The 25,670-nt window shown below is 45.2% G+C and overlaps 1 protein-coding gene across 1 annotated transcript in view; it reads left to right on the forward strand.

Moving 5' to 3' along the window:
• Nucleotides 1-493: 493 nt before the first annotated feature.
• ptprz1a (protein tyrosine phosphatase receptor type Z1a) overlaps nt 494-25,670 on the forward strand; it is a gene marked incomplete at both ends in the record, with an annotated part of 73,618 nt that continues 48,441 nt past the window's right edge. The window contains one exon of the mRNA XM_080544800.1: nt 494-557. Within this exon, the coding sequence (XP_080400926.1) occupies nt 494-557 (64 nt within the window). The remainder of the gene's footprint in view (nt 558-25,670) is intronic.

The raw sequence follows: 25,670 nt of genomic DNA on the forward strand, positions 1-25,670 counted from the left end.
GAAGGCGTCCGCTCCGCTCTCACACCCACACACACACACACACACACTCCCACACTCCCACACACACACACACACACACACACACACACACACACACACACACACACACACACACACACACACTCTCACACACACACTCACACACCCACACACACACACACACACACACACACACACTCACACTCACACACACACACACACACACACACACACACCCCACACCCCCACACACTCACACACACACACACACACACACACACACACACACACACACACACACACACACACACACCCCCCCCGTCTGTCTCTCAGCACCAGCGCACCAAGGACACACAGAGAGAAGCGCAGAGGGAGAAACCACACCGCGGCTCCACAAGCATGAAGCCCGTGTGAACCCGTCACGTTTACCGGGGGTCCGTCACGTTTACCGGGGGTACCAGACAGTACCGAACCTCTGTGCTGTCTCTGCCGAGGTCTGCGAGGTCTTTACACTATGGAAACAACGGCTACCAGAGGCTTTATATTCCTCGCTCAGCTCCTCGTCGTCTGTCAACTAGGTAAGAAGGACTTCTTTGAAATTCACTTTTCTTTTCCATCGCGTCTCTCTGAACAGTTGTAATGTGTTTGAGTTGCGACAGAGACGCGCTCTGTTGTTTGGCAGTGAATTGCGGAATTATCTCAGCCGTGAGAATTGTGCATTGTGAAGATCAGGTACATGTGAAATTGGTGACTCGTTTCCAAGAGGAGAGGGACAGTTTGGATAAAGATGCGCTCATGCAGGCTCCATCTCTCAGAGCGTTTTTTTTTTGTCTGTCTTACATGTAACGATGAATTGAGAATCAAGGACCCCAATTGAAATAAGCCAGTGGCTTTCTTGTTTTTTTTATTTTTTTTATCCTGTTAGTTGACCTTGTATGTAATATGTACTTTCATGTACCTACTTCTGCAAATCTTCTAATAAAGTTTTCAATCAAAAAAAAAAAAAAAGCGTTATGTTCCAGATAGACTTGGTGCGTCAAGCTCTGTGCGTCTTTGGAGAAGTCCCAGAGCCCAGTTCTCATGTCCAAAGATGTTTTTCCTATTATTCTATCTTTACTGTCGTATGCATTTATTAAAACTAAGATGCACAGTCGTGTCAGGTGTGTTCAGACTTCAGAGGACATACTGTCACGTTCATTCCACTTCATAGATTTTCTTTTACAGAAAGTTTAACATCTCCACTGTTTCTCTCAATAGCTGCGAAGTTTACGCGAATCCGTTCGCATTAGTCGAGCAGAGGCTCTGGTATGGTCCGTCACGTCTAATCTGGGGCTGTCAGGCATGAAAAGGTGGTTTGGATACGGTAGAAGCGCTGTTTCAGCCAGGGGGGCAGCAGTGTTTCAGCCAGGGGGGCAGCAGTGTTTCAGCCAGGGGGGCAGCAGGGATGGGTTGGAAGGTGCTGCTGAAATTAGTGGTTTGGTTTGGCAGCCTGAGATGTCTATGTACTGGCTGAGATGTCTATGAGATGTCTATGTACTGAGAGGTCTATGTACTGAGAGGTCTATGTACTGAGAGGTCTATGTACTGAGATGTCTATGTACTGGCTGAGAGGTCTATGTACTGGCTGGCTACTGACTAACACTGGAAGCTCAGAGATCAGATCCAACTACCACTGTTACTGGGTTTTACCCTGATAACAAAACATGCCCTGAAGTGTTTTAACATGTCAGTAGTTTATTATGTCCACAAATAATCCATCCATTTTTGTTCTTGTTATATTGTTGTGTTGAATTGTCATTTCATAATTTCATGCATGTGCAGATGTGTAGCCTACACGCTGTTGTAACCAGCCACCAATGACAGGAAGGCAGAACCGGCTGCAAACATTTTAATCAAACCATAGTAATCCCTCAAAACTGGCTGAAAGAATAGGCTAGGATTTCTTAATCCCCCCTGTTGGGTCTCAGCCTCCCAGCTTCAGTGTGACACACACACACACACACACACACACACACACACACACACACACACACACAGCGGCCAAGCTGGAGACTGATATGCTTGGTTTAATCTTTTGGGCGAACTGTAAGACAAAGATTGTAAAAAAAAAAAAAAAAAAAAAAAAGCTGGCCAAAGCCAGTTTGCTTAAGCGATGGGAACCTTTTGTTGACTAGGCTTGTGAACCGGGATCTCAGATGGGTTGGTACCTGCTCAATGCTTCCCCATGTGCACCACCCCCTCCACCCCTCCACCCCTCCTCCCCTCCTCCACCACTCCCTTCCTCTCCTCCCTCATCCCTTCTTTCTTTGCCTCCTTTATTTTGGGCTTTTTAAATGATGCTTTGATGAAACATGGAGCACAAAGGAGGTGCCCCTTAGTTTGGGAGGCAGGAGAGGAGGGATGGATGAGTGGAAAAAAAATACACAAAAGTGAACTGAATGCAACACATACCCCGTACCATCTGCCGCCTGGCTAGATTGGCTGTAGATTTGGGCATTTTCAGCACTGCTTCTCTTTCTCTCTCTCTCTCCATTGAGGACGTCTCTGTGTCTGTTGTTTCAAAGCAGGGTTGGTTGGTTGACAGATGGCCGTCATAGTTTGTCAGTCTGTCTGTCAGGCCGACTTGGAACCCCGGTTGGGGTTCTGGAAGAAATGCTCGTTCTGTGTGTCTTGTCTGTCTACCTGTGTAGGGTGTGTTGCATTCTGGGTGAACCAGCTTTTGATGCACTGTCACTGGTAACATGCACATGGTCAGACCTACTTCAGGTTGTCCACTTAGCTAGCTGTTATCACGACTGAGCAACACACTAGACAACGGGCCGCCGTTCTGTGTGAAAGGACCTGTTAGGGCCAGCATGTGAAGTTCATCAGAGCATCAAACTGGGTGTCAAATGAAAGCTAAGAGTCTATATTTTGGGGGAAATGAACGGAGAAATACAGTTCCCAACCATCTTCCATCATAAGAATAGGGAGAAGCTTTGACTTCTGACATCTTTAGACCTGTTTAGAAAACATCACACCTCATTAATGTTAAAGTATAGACCCCGGTTAACTAATATCAACACTTTAGGACATGGTTTTGCCTCGGTAAGTTTAAGAACCATTGCCCATCTCTGGGTCATTCTGTTTCCAAAAATCTATATTTTTAAATGTCTTGCTTCATGAGGAGCGAGGATAATTAAAGTTAGCCTAAAACAAGTAAGAAATATCCATAGACCTACCAAATACTTGAAGTGTTTTTTACTGATATCAATTTAGTTATGTTAGTTATTAAAAACAAACAAGTGATTAAAACGATTTATTCTGTTACCAAATCGGTATCAAAAGTACTGAACCTGAGTTAGCTATATTGAATTATTTTATTATAGGTACAAACCTTGTGGGTTCCATGTAGAACCCTTTTCCCAGTAGTAGTAACGAACCACCACATTAACGTCCTCACCGAGCCCCCCATCAACATCCTCACCAAGCCCCCCATCAACATCCTCACCAAGCCCCCCATCAACATCCTCACCAAGCCCCCATCAACATCCTCACCAAGCCCCCCATCAACATCCTCACCGAGCCCCCCATCAACATCCTCACCAAGCCCCACATCAACATCCTCACCAAGCCCCCCATCAACATCCTCACCAAGCCCCCCATCAACATCCTCACCAAGCCCCCCATCAACATCCTCACCAAGCCCCCCATCAACATCCTCACCAAGCCCCCCATCAACATCCTCATCTCATGCTCCAATACATGGAGACTTCATTGTTGTTGAGTACCTTGGGGAAAGCAAAGCCAGCAAAAAAAGAACATCAAATGATTTATTTGGTTTTAATGAGCACACTGTGTGCGGTGTCCCGAAGACACATTTGTAAGATACCTTCCCACATCAGCTGAAGACAAAAAGGAATGTTTTCATTTTTCACACGCTATCTCTGAGGCTAGACAGAAGCAGACTGGATGTCTGTGTGTGTATTTGCACGACATCGGCCTACTTGTACTTTTTCATTGTTACCTCCAAGGCTACTTATAATTAAGAAGAATCCACTGAAAACCACAAATGTCACTGATTTAAACCACATTAGATGAAGAGATTCAAAAGCCGGTTTAATATTTTAATATGCCCTCCGTAAGTACTGGAAAGAGGAAGCTGGAAATTGGATTGGATGTTTGGCAGTTTGGATTTGAAATCAGTCAAACAGTTCCTGGGCTCACGGCAGAGATTCCCAGCTTTAATTCAATGGGATTTTTTCAGATTGGGTTCATCATTTAGAAAGTACCGTTTTTAAACATACTCACTCTATTTCAGGGCTCCAAAAGTATTGGAATAAATCATATAATATCAAAAGAAAGTACTCATGTTTAATATTTGGTCGACAATCCTTTGCATGCAATAACTGTATGCAAGTCTGTGATCCATTGACCCCGCCAGACATTTGGTATGTTCTCTGGTGATGATTGATTGATTGATTGAAAACTTTATTAGAAGATTTGCAGAAGTAGGTACATGAAAGTACATATTACATACAAGGTCAACTAACAGGATAAAAACCCAAGAAAGCCACTGGCTTATTTCAATTGGGGTCCTTATGCTCTGCCATGCCTGAACTTCAGCCTTATGTAACACAGTCTGGTCATTTGGGCCGCAAGTCAGCAACCATCCAAAATGTTCTAACGATTATTTTGAAATACATTTGTTGAAAATCACAACACAAACTAGCTAGTCGAGCCAAAATACTGCAATGCAATGGATTGGGTGAGTAATCCCCACTGCTACCTAGTTAACTAGAACACTACTTTACATGGTTAGCAGGCTCACACAACAAGCTGGGTAAGTTGATTAGCGAGTGTATCACTGATTCTCAACAACGTTGAAATACTGTTTCTATTTTTCGAAAGAAAAGTCCGAACATTAAATCAGCTGCCGACTTGCGGACCAATCAATAGCCAGACCGAGTCACATATTCAGCTGTTGTTTGTTTTGAGGTCTTTTTGCCTAAAATGAAACTAAATCCATGTTCAATTGGATTTAAATCTGAAGATTGACTTGTCCAGTTAATAACCTTCTGCTTTTTGGCCCTGAAAAACTCCCTAGTTGCCATGGCAGTATGTTAGGGGTCATTGTCTTACAGCATTTTGTGGTACTTGAGCAGACAAGATGTTTCTGTCCACTTCAGAATACCTTCTGTTGCTGCTGTCATATACAGTGCCTTGCAAAAGTATTCACCCCCCTTGGCTTTTTACCTATTTTATGACATTACAACCTGTCATATATGAATATTAATACATATGCACATGCCAATTTTCAGTTCTTTATTTTTTTAAATTCTTTTTTTATATATATATTTCTCATTTCATTTAAAAACTAACACTATTTTGTGCAGATTCATCAAATAAAATTCTGATTAAAAAAATGTTTAAATTACAGGTTGTAATGTAATAAAATAGGTAAAAAGCCAAGGGGGGGGAATACTTTTGCAAGGCACTGTACATACGGTCAGCAGTAACATCATATAAGCAATAACATCAATTAGACTAAGAGAAGTTGACCAGTTCGTGTGGCAGCTCTACATGCCCAAACCATAGCACCCCCTCCACCATGTTTCACAGATGAGGTGGTGTGAGCTGATCCTATCCTCTCCTAACCTTTCCTCTTGTAATCACTCTGGTACTCTGCTACGTGATAAGACAACTATCTGTCCACAAGACCGTTCTCCAGACTGCTGCAGGCTTATTAGGTACTTTTTAGAATTAGAAAACTGTAACCTGACCATCCTTGTTGAGGAGACCTGGTGGTTTGCAGCACCTAGCAGTGAGTGTTTGGCTGGTGACGTGTTCTGCAGGTTGTAGTCTCTGACACATTCATACGTCCTGGAGATGTTCCTGGTCTCTGTGACATGTGTCTGTGTCTGTGACATGTGTCTGTGTCTGTGACATGTGTCTGTGTCTGTGACATGTGTCTGTGTCTGTGACATGTGTCTGTGTCTGTGTCTGTGTCTGTGTCTGTGACATGTGTCTGTGTCTGTGTCTGTGTCTGTGACATGTGTCTGTGTCTGTGACATGTGTCTGTGTCTGTGTCTGTGACATGTGTCTGTGTCTGTGTCTGTGTCTGTGTCTGTGTCTGTGACATGTGTCTGTGTCTGTGACATGTGTCTGTGTCTGTGGGACATGTGTCTGTGTCTGTGACATGTGTCTGTGACATGTGTCTAGTCTGTGTCTGGGACATGTGTCTGTGTCTGTGACATGTGTCTGTGTCTGTGACATGTGTCTGTGTCTGTGACATGTGTCTGTGTCTGTGACATGTGTCTGTGTCTGTGTCTGGGACATGTGTCTGTGTCTGTGACATGTGTCTGTGTCTGTGACATGTGTCTGTGACATGTGTCTGTGACATGTGTCTGTGTCTGTGACATGTGACATGTGTTTGTGTCTGTGACATGTGTCTGTGTCTGTGTCTGTGACATGTGTCTGTGTCTGTGTCTGTGTCTGTGTCTGTGTCTGTGACATGTGTCTGTGTCTGTGACATGTGTCTGTGTCTGTGACATGTGTCTGTGTCTGTGACATGTGTCTGTGTCTGTGACATGTGTCTGTGTCTGTGACATGTGTCTGTGTCTGTGACATGTGTCTGTGACATGTGTCTGTGTCTGTGACATGTGTCTGTGTCTGTGTTGCATCATAGTGTTATTCAGTCATCCACTGTAGAAGGCTTCTTTGGCCTATCAGTCTGTTTGCAATTTCTGAGCTCACAAAAAGTGCTTTCTTTATTTTGTAACGCAAACTGTTAATTTTGGTAAGTCGAAGTCTTTAGTTCTTTCCATTTTAGCTACATCATCATGTACAGAATGATGTTAAAATCCATAAATCATTTCTATGCGTTCCCATTGAGTCATTCTGTTACCGAATGCAAATCCACCTCACTTACTGTAGTGGATTATGTAGGCTATGTATTATTTAAGTGTATTATGATACTGTTAGCTAACAACCCACTCTTTCTGCAGACATAATATGTGAATCTTAATTTGGAGCAGACATTCAACACAGTTAAAGATATTTGATGGTCATTCCTTTACCAAACATTGCAGCTATACAGTTCTTAAAGTAAACGTGTTACAGCTGGAAGTGTTAGTAGTAGTCCTTGTGCGTAGAGCTGTATCGTTTGTTAAACGTTGCCATCATGGGTTTGTGTTTGGCAGACCTTTGAGAGTGAAAAATGTATTCTCAGGGTCATTCTGTTACCGTGGAATTCGCCCTAATACTGAATGCTTTTAAACAGAGTGTATTTGCATAATCTGGAAAACAGTTGCTGTATATGGGTCAAACAAGCTTAAATTTGAGGATGGCCGTTAAGTGTGCAAATCACATTACCAACATTAGTTAAAAACTCGGTTCTTCTCGTTCTTTAAGTCAAAGACAAAAACCTTCTGCTCACTGCCATCCCTTTCTCTCCCTCCCTCGGTCGCTCTCCATCTCTCCCTCTCTCTCTTTTCTTTCCAAACTTTCCCTCGTCTATTCTGTCCTTCCCATCTCTTTCTCTCTCTTATTTCTCTTTATTAGACCCAGTCTCTCTCTCTCTCTCTCTCTCTCTCTCTCTCTCTCTCTCTCTCTCTCTCTCCCTCTGTCTCTGAGGGAGCTGCGGGACATCCTTCTTTCCCGGGGCGGTTTGGCAGCGACCAGCGGCCCTCTCAGACAGACCCTGGTACCCTGCCTGGTTGGTCGCTGGTAAAAAGCAGAGCAGATTTTCCAATCGGCGGCAGCGGGGCTATTTGATGACCAGATTAGTCGGTATTAGACTCAACGGCATTCACTCAAGCATGCACAGGGGCCACACTGAGTCGCCCCTCTTTCTCTCCGCCGCTCGGCTGAATAGCAGAGGGGTTATGTGGGGGAGCGGCGAGCCAAGCCTCCCTGGTTGGAGCCCAGAGTCCCTCTGGTTCTCCTCCATATCCTCCTCCGTCGGCCCAAACCCTCCCTCCTCCTTGAATTATGCTGTCAGAAGGGCGATTTGTGTGTGTGTGTGTGTGTGGGGCAGGGGGGCACAGCAACACAGCAAAGGGGAAAGCATTGTGTGTGTGTGTGACACTCGATGGCGCATCGATTTGTCCCGGGGGCGGCGGAGGTGGTGGTGGTGGAGCATGACACTCTCACACTGTGAGGCTGGAGGCTGGGAGAGAGAGAGAGTGTGAGAGAGAGCGTAGTAGCTAGCGTGTAACGACCGTCACAAGAGTGTCACACAGCAACGCGGCGTTGGCTAGCTGGCTCCCAGGCCCTCCCCAACACCCCGACACCTCCGCCGTGCCCTCGCCCTAAAAGAGCGATGGAAGTTGGAAGTTCAGGTTTCAAAAGCACTCGTGTTGTCATTAGTCTAGCCGCTGTCTTCCCCCTCTTTTCACCCTCTCTCTCTCTCGTTGTTTCTCTCTCCAAACCCTCCCTCTTTCACATACATTATTTCCCACTTATATTCACTCACTGCTCTGCGGTTTTGTCCCGTCTTTGTTTGTTCAGTGTGTTCCCCTCCCTGTCCTCCTCAGCGCCTTAATCTCTCATTTTCGTTCCTCTTTTCAACGTTTGTTCACCCTTGCACCTTTTCATCCTCCTTGTTCCATTCTCCTCTCTCCCCCCCCCTCCCCTCCATCCCTCCCTCCTCCCTCTCTTCCTCTTTCCTTCCTCTCCTCCCACCATCAGTATCCCCCCCCTACCTTTTCTCTCCCCTCTCTCTCTCTCTCTCTCTTCATTTGTCTCATTCTCTCTCTAGTGGGGGTCTCCTTGGTTGGCCGACCATCTTGTCTGGCGTTGACAACCGGGCCGGTCTGGTTTTAGTTTCCCCCCTCTGGCCCTCTGCCAGCCCGGTGTTCGCTGCCCATGACTGTCCACTTAAATGGACGACAGGGCAGATCCGGGTGGCCTATCGCGCGGCTGAAAGGGGGCTGCTCACACCGGGACCATTGGGTAGAACAAGAGGAGTCCCGTAGAGTGGCTGGTAGAGAGCCATTTGATTTCTCCCCCTCCCTCTCTCTCTCTCTCTCTCTCTCTCTCTCTCTCTCTCTCTCTCTCTCTCTCTCTCTCTCTCTCTCTGTCTCTCTCTCTCTCTCTCTCTCTCCTCAGCTGCCTGTTAGTGTGTGGTCTCTCTGTCTTAACTGTCCTGTATATCGATGGCTCTCGCCTTGATACGGAATACAAATCCAAAAGTGACGGAGAAAGAGAAAGAGAAAGGCCAGCAAGCAAGGGACACAGTTGGTGCAGTTTGGGGCCTTCTAATTTTTCATCTCACGTAGATTCCACAGGCCATTCTTTCTGAATACCTGTGAGCTATTGAAGTAGTAAATTGTAGCGGCTTGAAGGAGTGAAATGTTGACATGGTGGTGACTAATGATGGATGAATTTGAACCTGGCAGATAACGCACACCGGACACTTTGACTTTGACAGAATCCTTAACCGAAGAGCGTGTGTTGTGTAGTTGTGTTGTGTAGTTGTGTTGTGTAGTTGTGTTGTGTAGTTGATGCATTTTTGCAGGTTTACAACTGTGATAATTGGTCATAACCAGCTGGAATCTTTCCCCCACTAAAACGTCCTCACACGCAGGTCATTTTTTCAAGCTATGAAGTTGGGGAGGCTTTGAATAGTTTAGTTTTTTAACACCCCGAATGTTAAAAAAGTATTTGAAATGGGGAAAGCCGATCAAAGAGCAGTACTTAACTACTTAACCTTCTCGTTGGGGTGACATAATGTGCGTGTTTACCGGCTGTGTGTCTGTCTTTGACCCGTCATCCAACCATCCAAGTCTGCAGCTGTTTAGCCTCCAGTCACACAGCTAGTCCACGACAAGTTGAGTCAAACTGGTTCTTTGCATGTTTCTTCCATAGACGGCCTAGGGCTGCTTAGGGCTGCTTAGCTTAGCACACCTTCAGTGGATTAAGTACTGGACTGTGCTTCACCTATTGGGCCTCTCATTTAACAATAGTGTGGGAAAGGTCTGTAAACTGTAATATTTGGTAACTCATAAGCCGCTAACCCCTGGATAATTGTGGGGCTCTTCATCTGTCTGTCATGTTTGAATGGAAGCTGAAATGCCTTGGAATCAGGTCTTAAATAGATCTTTTTTTTTCTGGAAATAGCTTAAATGTGTCTTTTGAATTGTACTGCCACAATACTTATAAAGGAAAGCATAATAGCTAAGCTTATTCTGTGTGCACCCAATCTACCTACTCTTAATCTACTCAATTCCTGGAGCTCATTACTAACCTGCCAGCACTTGAAGCTCAAAACGAGAGTGAATACCAACAGAAGAATATTGCAGGGGATTTTGGCAAAATAAATTGGCCCGCTACCCACACTTTTAGCTGTGTTACTCATTCCACGAATGCATGATCCTTACAAGTTGTACCTCGTTGTAAAGGTGACTAATCAGGCTTTCCAACGATATAAAATACAATACCAATTGGTATTATTAAAGGGGAGGAATAATCGACCGAAATAACGTTTCCGAACGAGTTTATAATACGTAAGAGGTAATATTTCGGTTTATGTTGGTGGACATGGTATCCATTTCAAAGTGTTTCTCCAGTTTCATTCTTCTGCCAGGAGAGTCGTAGTTGCTAATTTCTCCAGTTTCTGGCGTACCGTACACATTGGTCCCAGTACCGTACACATGGGTCCCAGTAACGTACACATGGGTCCCAGTGTTTTTTCATAAAGTTCGTTTTTTCATAAATCCCAAAATTGTGGAAGAATTTGCGTACGCATGTTTTTGGGCGCTAAATGCAAGCTTTATAAATGAGGCTTCTGTTCTCTGCCACCCATGGTGCCCATCTCTGCTGATGGGCAGATCCAGAACAGCTCATATCTGTTGGAGGATGGCAGCTGGCCTCAGCAGGTGGTGGGCAGTGGGTGGGGGCAGCACCATTACCATTGTCCCCCAGGCGACCAGAACCTCGGCCAGGTACATCTGGAATCACCAGAATCTACAGCTGTGCTCATTCGATCATGCTGTTCATGCTGGGGCGGCTGTGTCTCAGGAGGTAGAGTCGCCGTCTAATGATCACAAGGTTGGCAGATCAGCGGTTCGAGCCCCAGCTGGCCACATGTCGAAGTGTCCTTGGGCAAGACACTGAACCCCAAATTGCTCCCAGTGAGCAGGCCGGCACCTTGCATGGTCGCTTGCCGCCATTGGTGTGTGAGTGTGTGTGTGTGTGTGTGTGTGTGTGTGTGTGTGTGTGTGTGTGTGTGTGTGTGTGTGTGTGTGTGTGTGTGTGTGTGTGAATGGGTGAATGAAAGGCCGTTGTAAAGCACTTTGGATAAAGGCGCTATATAAGTGCAGTTCATTTACCATTCATCATTACAACTACAAATCATTTGTTAACCATATCTAGAAGACAGATAAACAAGAACGAATGCATTTTAGTCCCAGTCAAAACCAACCACTAGCAGGTTTGTCCTTCAGTACCTCTTTATCTGATTCAGTTCTCTGATCTGATGAGAAGAACCGGCTGACAGATCCTTAAAGAAGTGTGTCAGGGTCAGTCAAGGACAATAACTACCCAAAGAGAGAGTTACCCACAATCCCCCATGCTTTGTCTCGGATTTCTAACCCGGCTCCGTGCCCCTTCCTTCGTTTCCAATTAGGTTCTCACTCAGAATAGAACAGCTGTGAATCCCCAAGGCTAGGCTAGGATAATGGTGATCTGATCATTAAGGAGTTAATGAGGAAATTGTGCCTCACGCTAACCTTGATGGATGGTCAAGGGACAGCAGAGTGGATTAATGCAGGTGAAAAATCAATTAGCATTTAGGCTAACCCCTGAGCCCTGCTGCCTGGCTCCCAGTGGCTCCCAGGGTTGTATGCGACATCATCATAATCTATTCCTGAGTTTAGAATAATAAGGTTCTATCTCCGTTTAGAATGATAAGGTTCTATCTCCGTTTAGAATGATAAGGTTCTATCTCCGTTTAGAATGATAAGGTTCTATCTCCGTCTAGGGTAGTTCAGAGATATTGAGCGTCAAAGTTTTTACATTCCATTATGTTTTGTGAGATGGAACCTTTTGTATTTTATTAATTACTCATTTAAAAATGTCAACATTTTAAAAAAATAACACCACACAGGCATTAATAAACACCTAATGGATCAGATTATGTAAAAAAACTCAATTTTGACAAACTATTGAGATAGAACCTTATAATTCTAACATCACGTATTGTTAAAGTGATACTCTGCTAAGTAGAAACCTATGAATCAGAAACAGAATTCCTTTCTTTGGCTGAGTATCTTTGCACCTCCTAGGCTACAGGAAATGTACTTGGTGAGGTAGGTGCATAGGACATAAGATATATAAGACAACAATATATTCAAAAATAATTTAAAAGAGAATAAGAACAATAAACTATGTAGGCTCTGTGAGGCTGGAGGCTGTGAAGTGGCTATGGGGCGTGTACACTATAATAATAATAATAATAATAATAATAATAATAATAATAATAATAATAATACATTAGAATTAGTGTTTTTCTAGACACTCAAAGACGCTTTACAAACTGAAAAAGATCAGTAATAGTAATAATAAAAAGAAACAAACAAACAAAAAAAGAAAGTATAGGGGCGTAATGAAGGTAGTGCTGGGGACACATGGGAAGGGGAGGAGGGGGAGAGGGTTAACTGGTGAAGGGGAGGGGGAGAGGGTTAACTGGTGAAGGAGGGGGAGGAGAGGGTTAACTGGTGAAGGCGAGCTTGAAGAGGTGGAGGTTTCGAGGGCCTGTTTAAATGTTAAATGTTGGCAGGGTGTTGGCCTGTCTGATTTGGTGGTTTACTATAAACTAGAATAAACGTAGAAAGAGGGACTGAACAAAGATGCTTCCGGTACAAGAGTCTTTGATACAGTGTTGTGTCTTGTTTTGGTCGGTGAGGCACAGGAGAATTTAGTGCTGCTCGACACAGAAGTGTTCAGAGGGAGAGGTCTTGGCAGGGCTGAGCGCCTGGAGCAAACAGAATATGTTGTAGCGCCGTGACCCTCCTCTCTGCTCGGCTGGTGGCCCGTGTCCACCCATGTGTCTGAGCCGTGTGGCACACAGGGAACGGCTGTTGCTAGGAAGTAGAACACGGTCATGCTTGGTCATGCTTGGCAGTGTCTGGTTGTCTGGTCGTACCTCCTGTTGTGTTGTGTCTGCATGTTTCGAGGACAGCAAGGAAGGAATTCAATTCAACGCCTGACTAACTGAAACACCCTTGTAATTTGTCCTTCTTCATACAGCTGACATAGGGAGTCTAGGGTTCAAAGACAGTTTTTTCCCCTCTGCTATAAGGACTCTCAACACCTGACTCACTGCACTAACCCTGCCAGATGTACGGCACTTTATAAGTTGTAAATATTGACTATGTTTTTGTCTTGTGGTTATGTGTGTACATTGTCCAGTGTGATGTCATGTGTGATGTGTGTATGTTTGATATATTTGACACTGTTGCTGGATTGAAATTTTTCCATCTGTACCGACAACAAATTCCACCGACCTTGGTCGTGTCGTGTGGTTATTAAACCATTCATTCATTAAACCATTCATTCATTCATTCATTCATTCATTAAACCATTCATTCATTAAACCATTCATTCATTCATTCATTCCCTCAAACTGGTTAAATTGTCACAGCTAGCTTAGCCTACTATAACAAAACTAGAGAGAAAGAAAGTAATCTATTATTGTTAGTCCGACTGATTCAGTTCCCAATCCCATATTTTTCCTCACCGATCTTCAACCATCACATGAGGTGGAGCTTCTATACCAGAAAGGAAAGGAACATGGAAGAGGAGAACCGTGAAAGACCTCTTCTTCTCTTTTCCAGAAACAATAAACCTTATAAGTCTTATCAGAAACAACATGAAAGCAAACCACAGAGGGGGGTCTCTCATCCTCCTTACCGTTCGCATATACACACTCAGGACCCCTCCACACACTCTCAGGAGAGTCTGGAGCATACACACTGACTCCATACCCTCACACACTCGCTGGGAGGATAATCTGAAGACAAAAGTTGGCACATTTACGAGTTCATCCGGCTTAGATGTGGGTTCCTCTCTCTGTTCCGTTGTCTCCTTTTTACAGAAAACTCTAAAACGGCGCCATGTGCTCGATTAGATTAGGCCGACGTCTAGACGCGTTCTCGCCAAAACAGTCCCACTGGCCCTCCATGTTCAGAATGAATCCTTTCTGCTGCATGTGGAAATCTGGTTAAAAGCCTTTCTCCACAACGTTGCCTAAAGCGGGTCTGTTGTGGAGCGGGACGGTCGGGACCGTCTCATCCACTGCTCACCACTGTCGTGTGTTTGGAGGGAACAGGAGACACAGCGGTTGTCTTGTATACATTTCTTTCAGACACAATTGTTTACGAACAGGTTTTCTTTTTTTAGCACATTCTGTGTGTGTACAGTAATTTGGGGCGGCTGTGTCTCAGGAGGTAGAGCCACCGTCTAATGATCGCAAGGTTGGCAGATCGGCGGTTCGAGTCGAGCCCCGGCTGGCCACGTGTCGAAGTGTCCTTGGGCAAGACACTGAACCCCAAATTGCTCCCAGTGAGCGGGCCGGCCGGCGCCTTGCATGGTAGCTTGCTGCCATTGGTGTGTGAATGGGTGAATGAGAGGCCGTTGTAAAGCGCTTTGGATAAAGGCGCTATATAAGTGCAGTCCATTTACATTTGAAAGTTTGTGAAGGACAACTTGTTTTCTTGTTTTGACAACCTACCCAATGAGTTGGTCACTGATGTATCATGTGCTTATTTCTGGTGTTGTATTCTTGGTGTGTGTCTTCTTCAACCCTGTGGGGTTGTCTGCATGTTGGGGACAGCGGGGAGCTCTGTGCTGCGGTCAGACTGAGTGATGGTGGCATCAGTCCCTGTATCTAATGTTGGGCAATTGATATCCCCTCAGCGGAGATGGTTCTCATTACTGTGTTCAAGATGCTTTAGTGGATAGTCAAGTACAGACTGGCATCTGGCCCAGGCCTGTCCTGCATATCCTCACACACACACACACATTTGAATACTTTATTTGGTTCCACAAATTATATTATACAAACAGGGAATCAAATATTTCGGGGCTAAGCAGCACTGAACACTTAAGGATACACATAACACCTCCTTCTCCACACGGCCAAGCTGCCAATAATAGCTGAGACAGAGCAAAATTTGGCAACCTGTTTGGCCTTTCTTTTAGACATTGCAGCAATTCTCAGACCCCTCATGGTGCATTTATATACATGGCCCAGACTTCCAAATACACACACACACACACACACACACACACACACACACACAGGCCAGACTACAGTGGGCTATCATGTTCGACACTGGCTTCCTATCTAGATACCGTCAATCAGGGTGATTATGTAACAACTCTGCAACCACAACCACCTACGAGCCTGACCCTGACTTTCTATCAGAATATTGCCAATGACTTATGATTAACAACTAATTGGGAGCAGAAGCTGTGATGGTTTCATCATTTCTGTTGAAATGACAATTTCTCCCATTCGCAGGCCCATGAAAATGGCTATTTGTGGCTTATTCTTGCTGGTTTTATGCATGTTTTATTCTGAGGAAGCAGTTTGCTGAATAAGGTGACTCGGTGTAGCCTTACACTATACTTTTATGATGCTCTCAAATGCCTCTTTGCCTCAGAAATCAGACACCACTCATAATATGTTGTGTTCTACGAGATTGTTATGACAGTGTGTATGACATATTTACTCACAGCCGGACAGAGATGGAGGCTCGTGGCTGACTCATGGCATATTTTTAACACAACTTCAATCTCAACCCAGTGAAAATTGGCATGCTATAACGTCTATATAAGGTCTCTAGCCCTTAAGGGAAGTCCAGACTCAAATTCTCAACCCTCCAGAGGCAGAACAGTGAAGGGGGATTGGGGCTCCCAAACTTAGAATATTACTGTTCCTTTGTGCTGCGTCCTCTCTCCACATGGTTTGATCCGGCTGCTCGTGTATCTTTGCGCCCTATAGAGGAAAACACTGTCCATCCACATAGGTTACAAGATGTCATATATTCTAATATTTCTATTAAACAGTCCATACTGACATTTTGTTCCATCATCGCTGAATTAATCTCAGTTTGGCGTTGCGCAGAAAAGTTCTGCAGAATTTCACCAAACTGGTACTTCCATTCGCCTATATTTCAAAATTCAGTTCTCCAGTTGGGAGGGCGTCCGATCTCATTTCCCCAGTGGAGTAACAGTGGAGTTCATACACTCTGGGATTTGTTTGGGGCTGAGGGTCTCCGCTCATTCCAAGACATTCAGAGAAACTTTAATTTGGGGCGGCTGTGGTTCAGGAGGTAGAGCTGCCATCTAATGATCGCAAGGTTGGCAGATCGGCGGTTCGAGCCCCGGCTGGCTCCAAGTGTCCTTGGGCAAGCCACTGAACCCCAAATTGCTCCCAGTGAGCGGGCCGGCACCTTGCATGGGAGTGCCCTGGAGCTGCTGGTTTCTGGAGGACGGTCTGTGATACGTTGTCCCTCATCCTGTCCAATCAGATCCCACACTCACCAGCAGTCCTCTTACTAAATGACAGTTCAACTTTGGATTTAAATATCGCGCTGGGAGCTATTTGGGGTTCAGTGAAGGACACTTTGACATGTGGCCAACCGGGGCTTGAACCGCCGATCTGCCAAACTTGCGATCGTTAGACGGTGGCTCTACCTCCCGGGGGGGGGGGGGGGGGGCTGTGATGGGCGGGTGGGTTGGGGGGCGGGGTGTGCGAGGGGGGGGTGGAAGGTTTATGGGAATTTTGTATTTGTACTGGATTTTTGTAATTCTATTTCTCTTTTGTTTAATTATATGTCACCACTCCCTTGTTATTATTCTCTGAAATAATAAAATAAAAAAATTTGATCACCAAAAAAATAAAATTAAGACCTTTCTAAAAGTGGAAATGATCACATCATTATTTATTACAGCCTGACTGGGACCAGCAGAGACAGGAAGTTGGACTGAGTCTGTGGCCATGGTGATGTGTCTGACGACCAGAGGAAGTCACTGTGGCTGGTGGCCATCAGGAGAGCTGCTTGTTTTCTGGGGACTTTGGGGTTCGTTTCTTGCATACTGATTTGGCTACGGCCAGATGACTACGAGAGTGAGATCAGCTGTTGAACATGACTGGCTACTGCAGTCCTACCTCATCCTGTTGTCCTGTAGAGTCAGTTCAGCTGGGAACGTCTGGGTGACGTATCTGATGGCTGGATAAACAAACATCCACCAGGCTCTGTGTGTCTGAACTGGCCCAGAGAGGCTAAGGATGGAGTCAATGTTCATCCTCAGAGAGACTCTCTCTCTCTCTCTCCCCTCTCTCACTCTCTCTCTCTCTCTCTCTCCCCCCACCCCCCCCCTCTCTCTCTCTCTCCCCCCCCCCTCTCTCTCTCCTTCTCTCTCTCTCTCCTCTCTCTCTCTCTCCTTCTCTCCCTCTCTCTCTCTCTCCTTCTCTCTCTCTCCCCACCCCCTCTCTCTCTCTCCTTCTCTCTCTCTCTCTCTCTGGATGTATCATCATATCAGTACAATTATATTTTGGGTCCACTTACAGTACATGTGTATACACACACACACACACACACACACACACACACACAGTCTTTGGGCCACTCCGCCTTATCAACCTGATACAGAAGAGCTGGTGTTGAAGAACACAGGCCAGAGATTAGAATGCCATTTAAAGCGTGACCACACACTTTCTATCTCCCCACCCACACCCCTCCACCTCCCTCTGGCACACACTGTCTCCCCCCACACACCTCTCCATCTCCCTCTGTCCCCCCCCTCTCACCCCTCCACCTCCATCTGGCACACACACTGTGCCATGTCCTCATGCCACCCGGGCATCGACTGATGCTCTGCAGACCCACTTTAACTAGGCCAAATGAGAGGAAGTGAATTCTTTCAACTCAGATCTCAAATATTTCAGATCGTCCACAAACTGGCGAAAACGTCAGTAATATAACTTACTATACAGTTGTTTAGGGCACCATTAAACTGAACCCATGGCATTAGATAGATGTAACATTTTGGGCATGGTAAACTCAAATCACAGAGCACTTTTGGACACTTGAGAAGTATCGGGGGGTCGGCACCTCAGCGCTGGTTTAACACAGCGTTAACACCTGCTCACGGCAGCAGTTAAGTACAAAGTGCAAACACACTGTCTAAACACCGCTACGGCAGGTTTGATTGAATCCGGCTCTCAGTCGAGGAGGGGATCTTTATCCTTAATCCTGATGATTGAAGTCAGGGCTGTCACACGCGAACACGTGGAGTTTTCCCCTTTTCTTTTCCCTTTTCAATTAAACTGTTTTGTGGTAAAATAGCCTGAAGCTGCGGAAGTAGCGTTCTCCCATAAACGGTTAGGCTTTCTGAGGAGAAAACTGATCCTACAGTAGCCTCCGTCTAGACACGGCCAACTCCTACATAGAGGCTTCTCTTGTTCTTGTAATGGACTTGGTTAGCTTGAGTGTCCTTTGTGTCCCCCCTGTGTGTAGATTCCCTGCAGAGGCAGTGTGTTTAGAGATGCTTTCCTGTTGCTGTGTTGAGTGTGATTCTAGTACAGTGCCCTGCGTAAGTAATGGGACAGTGAAGCATTTGTTTCTATGCTAAGTTTGTTTTCAGAGTTTTCATTTGAGGTGTATCGGTTTCACATTTAGAGATCATTTTCTATACACAGTCTTCCTATTTCAGGGCACCAAAAGTAATGGGACAATTGGTTTGACAGGTGTTTCTGGTTTGTGAAGTGTGGTAATTGTTTCGATTACAAATATTGTCTTATTACTTGAAAATGGCTGTTGCACTGTAATTAGTGTTATTGACACCCTCTCTGGGGAACAAACTGATACATGATGGGGTGTGCTGTACCCCTATCCCTGTGCTCCTTCAGCCTAAATAATGCTGGCAGGTGGATTTGAGTTGCTGGCAGGTTACAGTGGATTAAGTTGCTGGCCAGCTATCTTAAATTGCTGAGAAATTATAGCAGATTAAGTTGCTAGCCGGTTAGCTTGAGTTGCAGGGAGGTTAACGTAGATTAAGTTGCTAGCAGGTGATCAAGATGAGTTGCTGGGAGGTTTGATTGAGTTGCATGTAAAACAAGCAGGTGAGATGTGATCAACAGGCAGGTTCAGACCAGGTGAAGGTCAGATGACATGTCCATGTGATGATTCTCTCTTTCCTAACACGTAGGTTAGAGTGAGTAGTCAGTTAGTGAGTAGTATATGAACACAGTCACATACATATCGGCCTATGTACAGTGGGGAAAATAAGTATTCAACACATCAACAATTGTTTAATTCAACATATTTCCATTGCAGCTGTTCACATGGAATTTAGTCCAGACATTGGTATTAACTCAATAAAACTACACAGCTAAAGAAATTGTAACACTCCAATCCATCAAAATAGTGAAAATACCACCGCTCATCCGTGATCAGACTTTGCTGAGGTGCTGGACCTGAAGTGTGTCAATAGAGTGCAAAATAACAGCATCCCGCATCAACTCACTAACACTGTGCAAATAAACTTCGTTTATTGCGAGCTTTCGGTCACAGACCTTCTTCAGGCGTAAAGCAGACATAACAAGTGAATGCTGTGGTATAAAGGATTCAAACAACATCACTTGATTTAGACATTGAAGGGAATTGTAGTCTTAGATTTAGTGGACTACAGAAACATACACAAGTGTTCATGAGACAGGAAACACCAAAAACAAATACATAGTGGAGAAGCTTGTTTCCAATGACGGCTTCAAGACGATTCCTGTACGAAAACACTACTCTCTCAGTATCTATTATTACTTATAGCATATTATTACGACTCTCTCACAGTGATTAGGTGGGATTTTGGCACATTCTTCAAGACAGACAGTCTACTTATTTCCCTCCCTGTATGTATTCGGGAACAGAGCACCAGGGAGACTCAGGAAGTGGATGGTACATCTGACCACGCCTAGCGCCCTATCCCCAGGTCAACGGATTTGTGCCCCCCCCCCCCCCCCCCCCAATCAACCTCCACATCTTCCCCCTCTGTCCCCTTCCCCTTATGACCACTGATCTCAAGGATTGGGTTGGTTGAGAACTAAGATGGTGGAAAACTATCCAGTTGTTTTCTACTTCCTGGTTAATCATGGAGGAAAGGAGACATGACAGGAATATGCACATGCAGACATGAAACACACCCCAATTAGTTCATCCTACATTTCGTCTGAATTAGGTCCGAATTTTACCCCCACACACTTTTTTTATTTTCCACAAGGATCTGTTTTGATGCGCAATAACATGCACTCTCACTATCATACTCAGGCTGTGATGCATCCTGGGAACTTTTCTAAGGCATTAGCAGGAAGAAGGCCTTCCAACATTCTGTTACCATGCAGCGGTCCCGTGGTCAGGGTTTGAAACACTGAGCACGCTCAGAAGCGCCGCTAACACTCCAGCTGTTCACTCACATTAGCAGCTCAGACGCCCATTCACACAGCTAATACGTGTAGCGCTGTACAGCAGCTGGGCATACAATACACTACACACATACACGACGCCAGGAGGAATCCCTGCTTTCGCTAAATTATGCGTTGTAGAAAACTGGCAAGTTTCTATGTTTATGGTAATCGTCGTCTCTGGGTGCTAGCCGGTCTTTGTGTGCCGGGTGGCGGAGCTCCATATAGGATTTGCACCTCTAGCCGAGATTATCTGACTGGACCTGGGAGTCTGGATAGGACGATGGTTCTGCCCAATAAGATGATGTCACTGAAACTCAGTGGATGCAGAGTGTAAACAGCCAGACGTCACACATGTAGGACCGCTTTGACTACTTCCTCTGCCTAGAAACAACAAGGAACCTGACGTCTGTTGGGGTTCATGTGCCCTCCACCCTTACCCAGACAGAGGCCACCTCCCCAGTAAACAAAGAGTCCAAAAGACGTCCTCAGGGAAGCCGGAATGTGGGTTCAGGTGACGTCTTTCTAGGACGTCCAGATGGCGTCTTTAGGACGACTAATGGACTACAGAATCGTCTTCTAGGAAGACGTCATCTGAACCCACATTCCGGCTTCCCTGAGGACGTTGTTTGGACTCTTTGTTTACTGGGTCAGCCTCAGCATCCAGGGTATTGGCAGTGGACATCCAACCAGTCTCTTTCCCTGGCCCATTCTGGCCTGGACTACTGGGCTACGCTACACTACTGGGCTACGCTACGCTACTGCTTTAGCCAGCTCCTCCCAGGCCTTAGTTAATCCTCTTATTCAACAGCAGACTGGTTGTCTGGCTGGCTCTCAGACCCAGACCCCCCTTTTTTAATACATAAACACTCGAGGCTGTTCCACTCTCCGCTGAATAAACACACCAATGTGGTTGTGATTGTGGTCTCTCACTCTTTCTCTGTAACAACAAGACGAAGGCTCTGTATAGACTGGCTGAGGAGGAGGTTTGGAACAGGATCATACAATCAGAGAAGGCTGGTGGAGGCTGGTGGAGGTAGAAATCAGAGGACGGGCTCATTGTAAACGCAAGGAATGGAGTTATGGATTCCGAATTACTGTTCCTCATTCTAATCCATGCATCACAATGAGCTGTTACTCTGGTTTCTACCTCCACCAGCCTCAGCGATATTCATGACACACAACAGGACTACTGGTTACAGACACCGCCACACATCACCAGCAACGACATCTTAACATCGATGACAGTATCTAATGCCAGTAGGATATGACCATTAAGCCACGCCCCAAAACTGAAATTGTCCAATCATATCACAGCAAAAGTCACTACAGGCAGAAAACTCAGACAAACAACTCGCTAATATCTGATGGTGAAAAGCTTCTAGACTAAATATTCGTGTCTATGTCTATTACTTGTAAATCAGAAATGTGAACTCCCGCCATTGTAAGTCATTGAATGTCATTCAGTCACGGTCAGTCAGTCAGTCACTGTCGGTGAAGCGTTGTTTGTTTGTTTGTTTGTTTGTTTGTTTGTTTGTCCGAGTTTTCAAAGGGGGCGTGGCTTAGCGATAGGTCTATTGATGTTGTTAAATACAGTTTGATCCTGCGCCATTCTGACTAATAGTTTTATCTCCCATCCTTTCCTCATCACTTATCCTCCTGTCAAAGCCTTTAGTTTATTATTCATGACCGTTATACAACGAGATACAATCACCCATTCACTCCTCCAGGGATCCTCAACATAGGCCATTCATCAAACCCTCCATTGCTCCAGGTGTGCCACCTGTCTTCCACCTGTCTCTCTCTATGCTGAAGGCAGAGATAGGTAAAGCGATAGTACGACTCAAATCCATTCAGTTTAAAGACTCTGAGTGTGTGACTCACTTTAGTTGGGTGTGTTTGAATTCATTATGCTGTTGAACAAAACAAGGGACAGATCAAACATTATGGTCGCCGTTCCAGACAAGTTTACGATGTACCGCATAAGCATATCAGGGTTCCCACGGGTCCTTGAAATCCTTGAAAGTTGAATTTGAGAAAAATAAATCAATGTCTTAAAAGTTTTAGAAAATAGACATGGGTCATTGAAAGTGCTTGAATTCCTCTCTCTCTCTCTCTCTCTCTCTCTCTCTCTCTCTCTCTCTCTCTCTCTCTCTCTCTCTCTCTCTCAAAAATAATAATACACATTTTTTTTTACTTAGCTCGTCAACTAGTAAATAAGTGTCTTAACTTTACACATATTTCACAATATATTGTTTTGCTGTGCTGTGGTAGAGAAGGCAAGAGACCATCTAGTGTTCTACACATTCAAGCTTCTCTTTTTAATTGTTGTCTGTGAGCGGATAGTTCCTATTATATAAATTATCATCTAGGTCTGTCTCAAACTATGCCGTGTTGGGTCCTTGAATTTGAGGGAATTGAGTCTTGAAAGTCCTTGAAGGTGCTTGAATGTGACGTTTCAGAAGGTGTGAGAACCCTGGCATATGTGACAGCAGCTGGTGAAAGCGGAAACAAGTCGGCAACCGTTTAGATTTTTTTTTAGATAAACGTCAACGTTGTTGAGCCAGCTCACCAGCTGCTGTCACATGCATTCATATTGCAGGTTAAAGGCATGGATCACATTGTGTTAGCAGATGTGTCTCTTTTCAGTCCTCGGCCTCTATGGTCAACCCATCCCTGATCCTGTGTCAGTCTTTGTCATGGCTGTAACCGGACCCGCGGTGTCTCTGATCTGAACATGTGTGAGCGTCACTGTCTGTCTGTCCACCTCCACTGTTCACATCTGAACACAGCTGAACAGGAAACTCTACCCTGGGTTGGGCGTAAACTCTATCCTCTATTTCTGGGTTGGGGAAGAAGAAAGAAGCCTTGAAGTGTGTTTAGAGTCGAGTCGTCCTGTTTGTTTTATTTAGGTGAAGCTTACCTGGTCTCTTTCAGGCCCAGGTGTGCTCTGCTCGTTCTTAAAGAAGGAAGGTTAACGCTATTCACCACAGATAAAAGCAAGAGTAAGATAAACCTGGACCATAATCCTCTGTTGATATAGTAAATAGGTGGTGTCCTTGAGCGCGCGCGCACACACACACACACACACACACACACACACACACACACACACACACACACACACACACACACACACACACACATACTAGGTAGACACAGTGTAATATAATCTCACCCATTGAATGACTGTACTGGAAGCAGCCAGGTGCCATTGAATGACTGTACTGGAAGCAGCCAGGTGTTTCTCGTCAAAGCCATTGTTTACTCACTATAGTTTCCATTTACATCAGAAGAGAAATGGGGCCTAATTAAGCTGGTCCCTTTTTTTAAATCCAGTACACACATAACACACTGTACACACACACATAACACACTGTACATACACATAACACACTGTACACACACATAACACACTGTACACCCACATAACACACTGTAGCCTCTGAGCCCCTACCCTGCTGCTAAATGACATTTGCCAAGAGCGAAATCTGTTGTGGTATTTAAAAATGGCGGTTAGCGGTGAACTAGAATATCAACCTGGGATGACGTTATTGTGACGATTTCCATTGACCAATCAGCGGTCTGCAGCGTCACATCGTAGCACGGATAGTCTAGTACCTTCCGCTCCGAGTCAGGAAGGGCAGCTAACATCAGTACGGTACCACGGCCCGGTACGGCTCGGTTGGCAGTGGAGAAAGCAAAACAAACCGAGCTCACGGGTTCTGGTACGGTAGTGGAAAAGCGCCACTAGAGACCAGGTTAGACCTGGACCAGAGAGCGGGACGTGGTCCTCAAGGGCCATGTGAGTTCCTGCTGCTATCGGCTTTTTCCTTCAGATCAGAGAGTTGGAATCTGGGGGATCAGTTTTATGATCTTTGTCGTTATTATCTGACCATGCGTAGGATCACAGTGTGGCTTTTTATGATCCTAAATGTGTCTTCGTCTTCTTCTTCTTCATCTTCATCTTCGTCTTCTGTGTCAGAAAACAAAACAGAACCAAAACACCAAGCAGCTGTGGACATGTGTCCTCTCCCCTGTGAATCTCCCTGCACCTTCTTCAGTTCAGGACGAAATGTACCGTATTTCACATCCTGGGTCAGACAGAGGTCGTTCAGAGGTCGTTGGAGGATTATGTGAGGTCAGGAGGAGGTTATTCGAGCATTGTGTGAAACTGAGACGTCTGTTCACCTCAGCTTCTTGACTCTTAAGCGTGTTGTATAACATTTCATGCTTAACTGCTGCACCATGGCACCATCTCCATTACATACACTAGCGGACTGATACCCTCTTTGATTCAGTCCGACTTGACGATTTCGTCCAACTTCCATCATCACGTTGGAGTGAGCGTGTGCATGTGTGTGTGTGTGTGTGTGTGTGTGACTGGAAGAGTGTGTTTGTGTGTGTGTGTGTGTGTGTGTTTGTGTGTGTGCATGTGTGCGTGTGTGCATGCGTGTGTGTGCATGTGTGCGTGCACGTGTGTGTGTGTGTGTGTGTGCGTGCATGTGCGTGCATGCATGCATGTGTGTGTGTGTGTGTGTGTGTGCGTGCATGCATGTGCATGTGTGTGTGTGTGCCATCTTCATCGGGGTAGCTGTCGACACCGTTGACAGGTTGATGTGTGTGTGATGTGGCGTGTGAGTGAAGTGTGTGTACATATGGATTTAGCCCAAATAGCGCAGGAGCCAGAGACCAGAGACGTGCGCAGACCGGCATCTGGTCATAATACAGTATATATATATATCTAATATAGGCTTTCCCTTCTGGATGATGAACATGGGTTTGGAGGCGTTGTCGGTGGTAGACATTGCAAACAGCAGGACATGGAAGTGAATGAGATACAATGCTATTCTATTACTTGAGATAATTACAATGGAGTTCCTCTGCTACCTCTGTTGAACTGAAGTGTTTGAGAGTGAAGTAAACGAAGCACATCCGTTTCCAAATCAGAGCATGTGAGAGTCACAAGGACTGAGAAATCACGAGCAGTGTATTCACCACGCCTAGGAATCCCATGCAGCTGTGAGAAACACAACTAGAAAAGCAACTCAGCGATTGAATCTTGAACTTAAAACACCCTCTTCTTAGATGACGCCAGCTGTGTATTAGAGGAAGAGTCAGAGAGCTTTTATCATTTGCAAAATTGCGTTTCCTTAATCCCTTGAGGAGACTTATAGAGGACTTCCAGAACAATCTATACTGCAGGGATGCCCCTGGTGACATAGGACAGAAAATACAAAAC

Source organism: Nansenia antarctica (genome assembly GCF_963989245.1).
Source record: "Nansenia antarctica genome assembly, chromosome: 14".
Taxonomy (NCBI): domain Eukaryota; kingdom Metazoa; phylum Chordata; class Actinopteri; order Argentiniformes; family Microstomatidae; genus Nansenia; species Nansenia antarctica.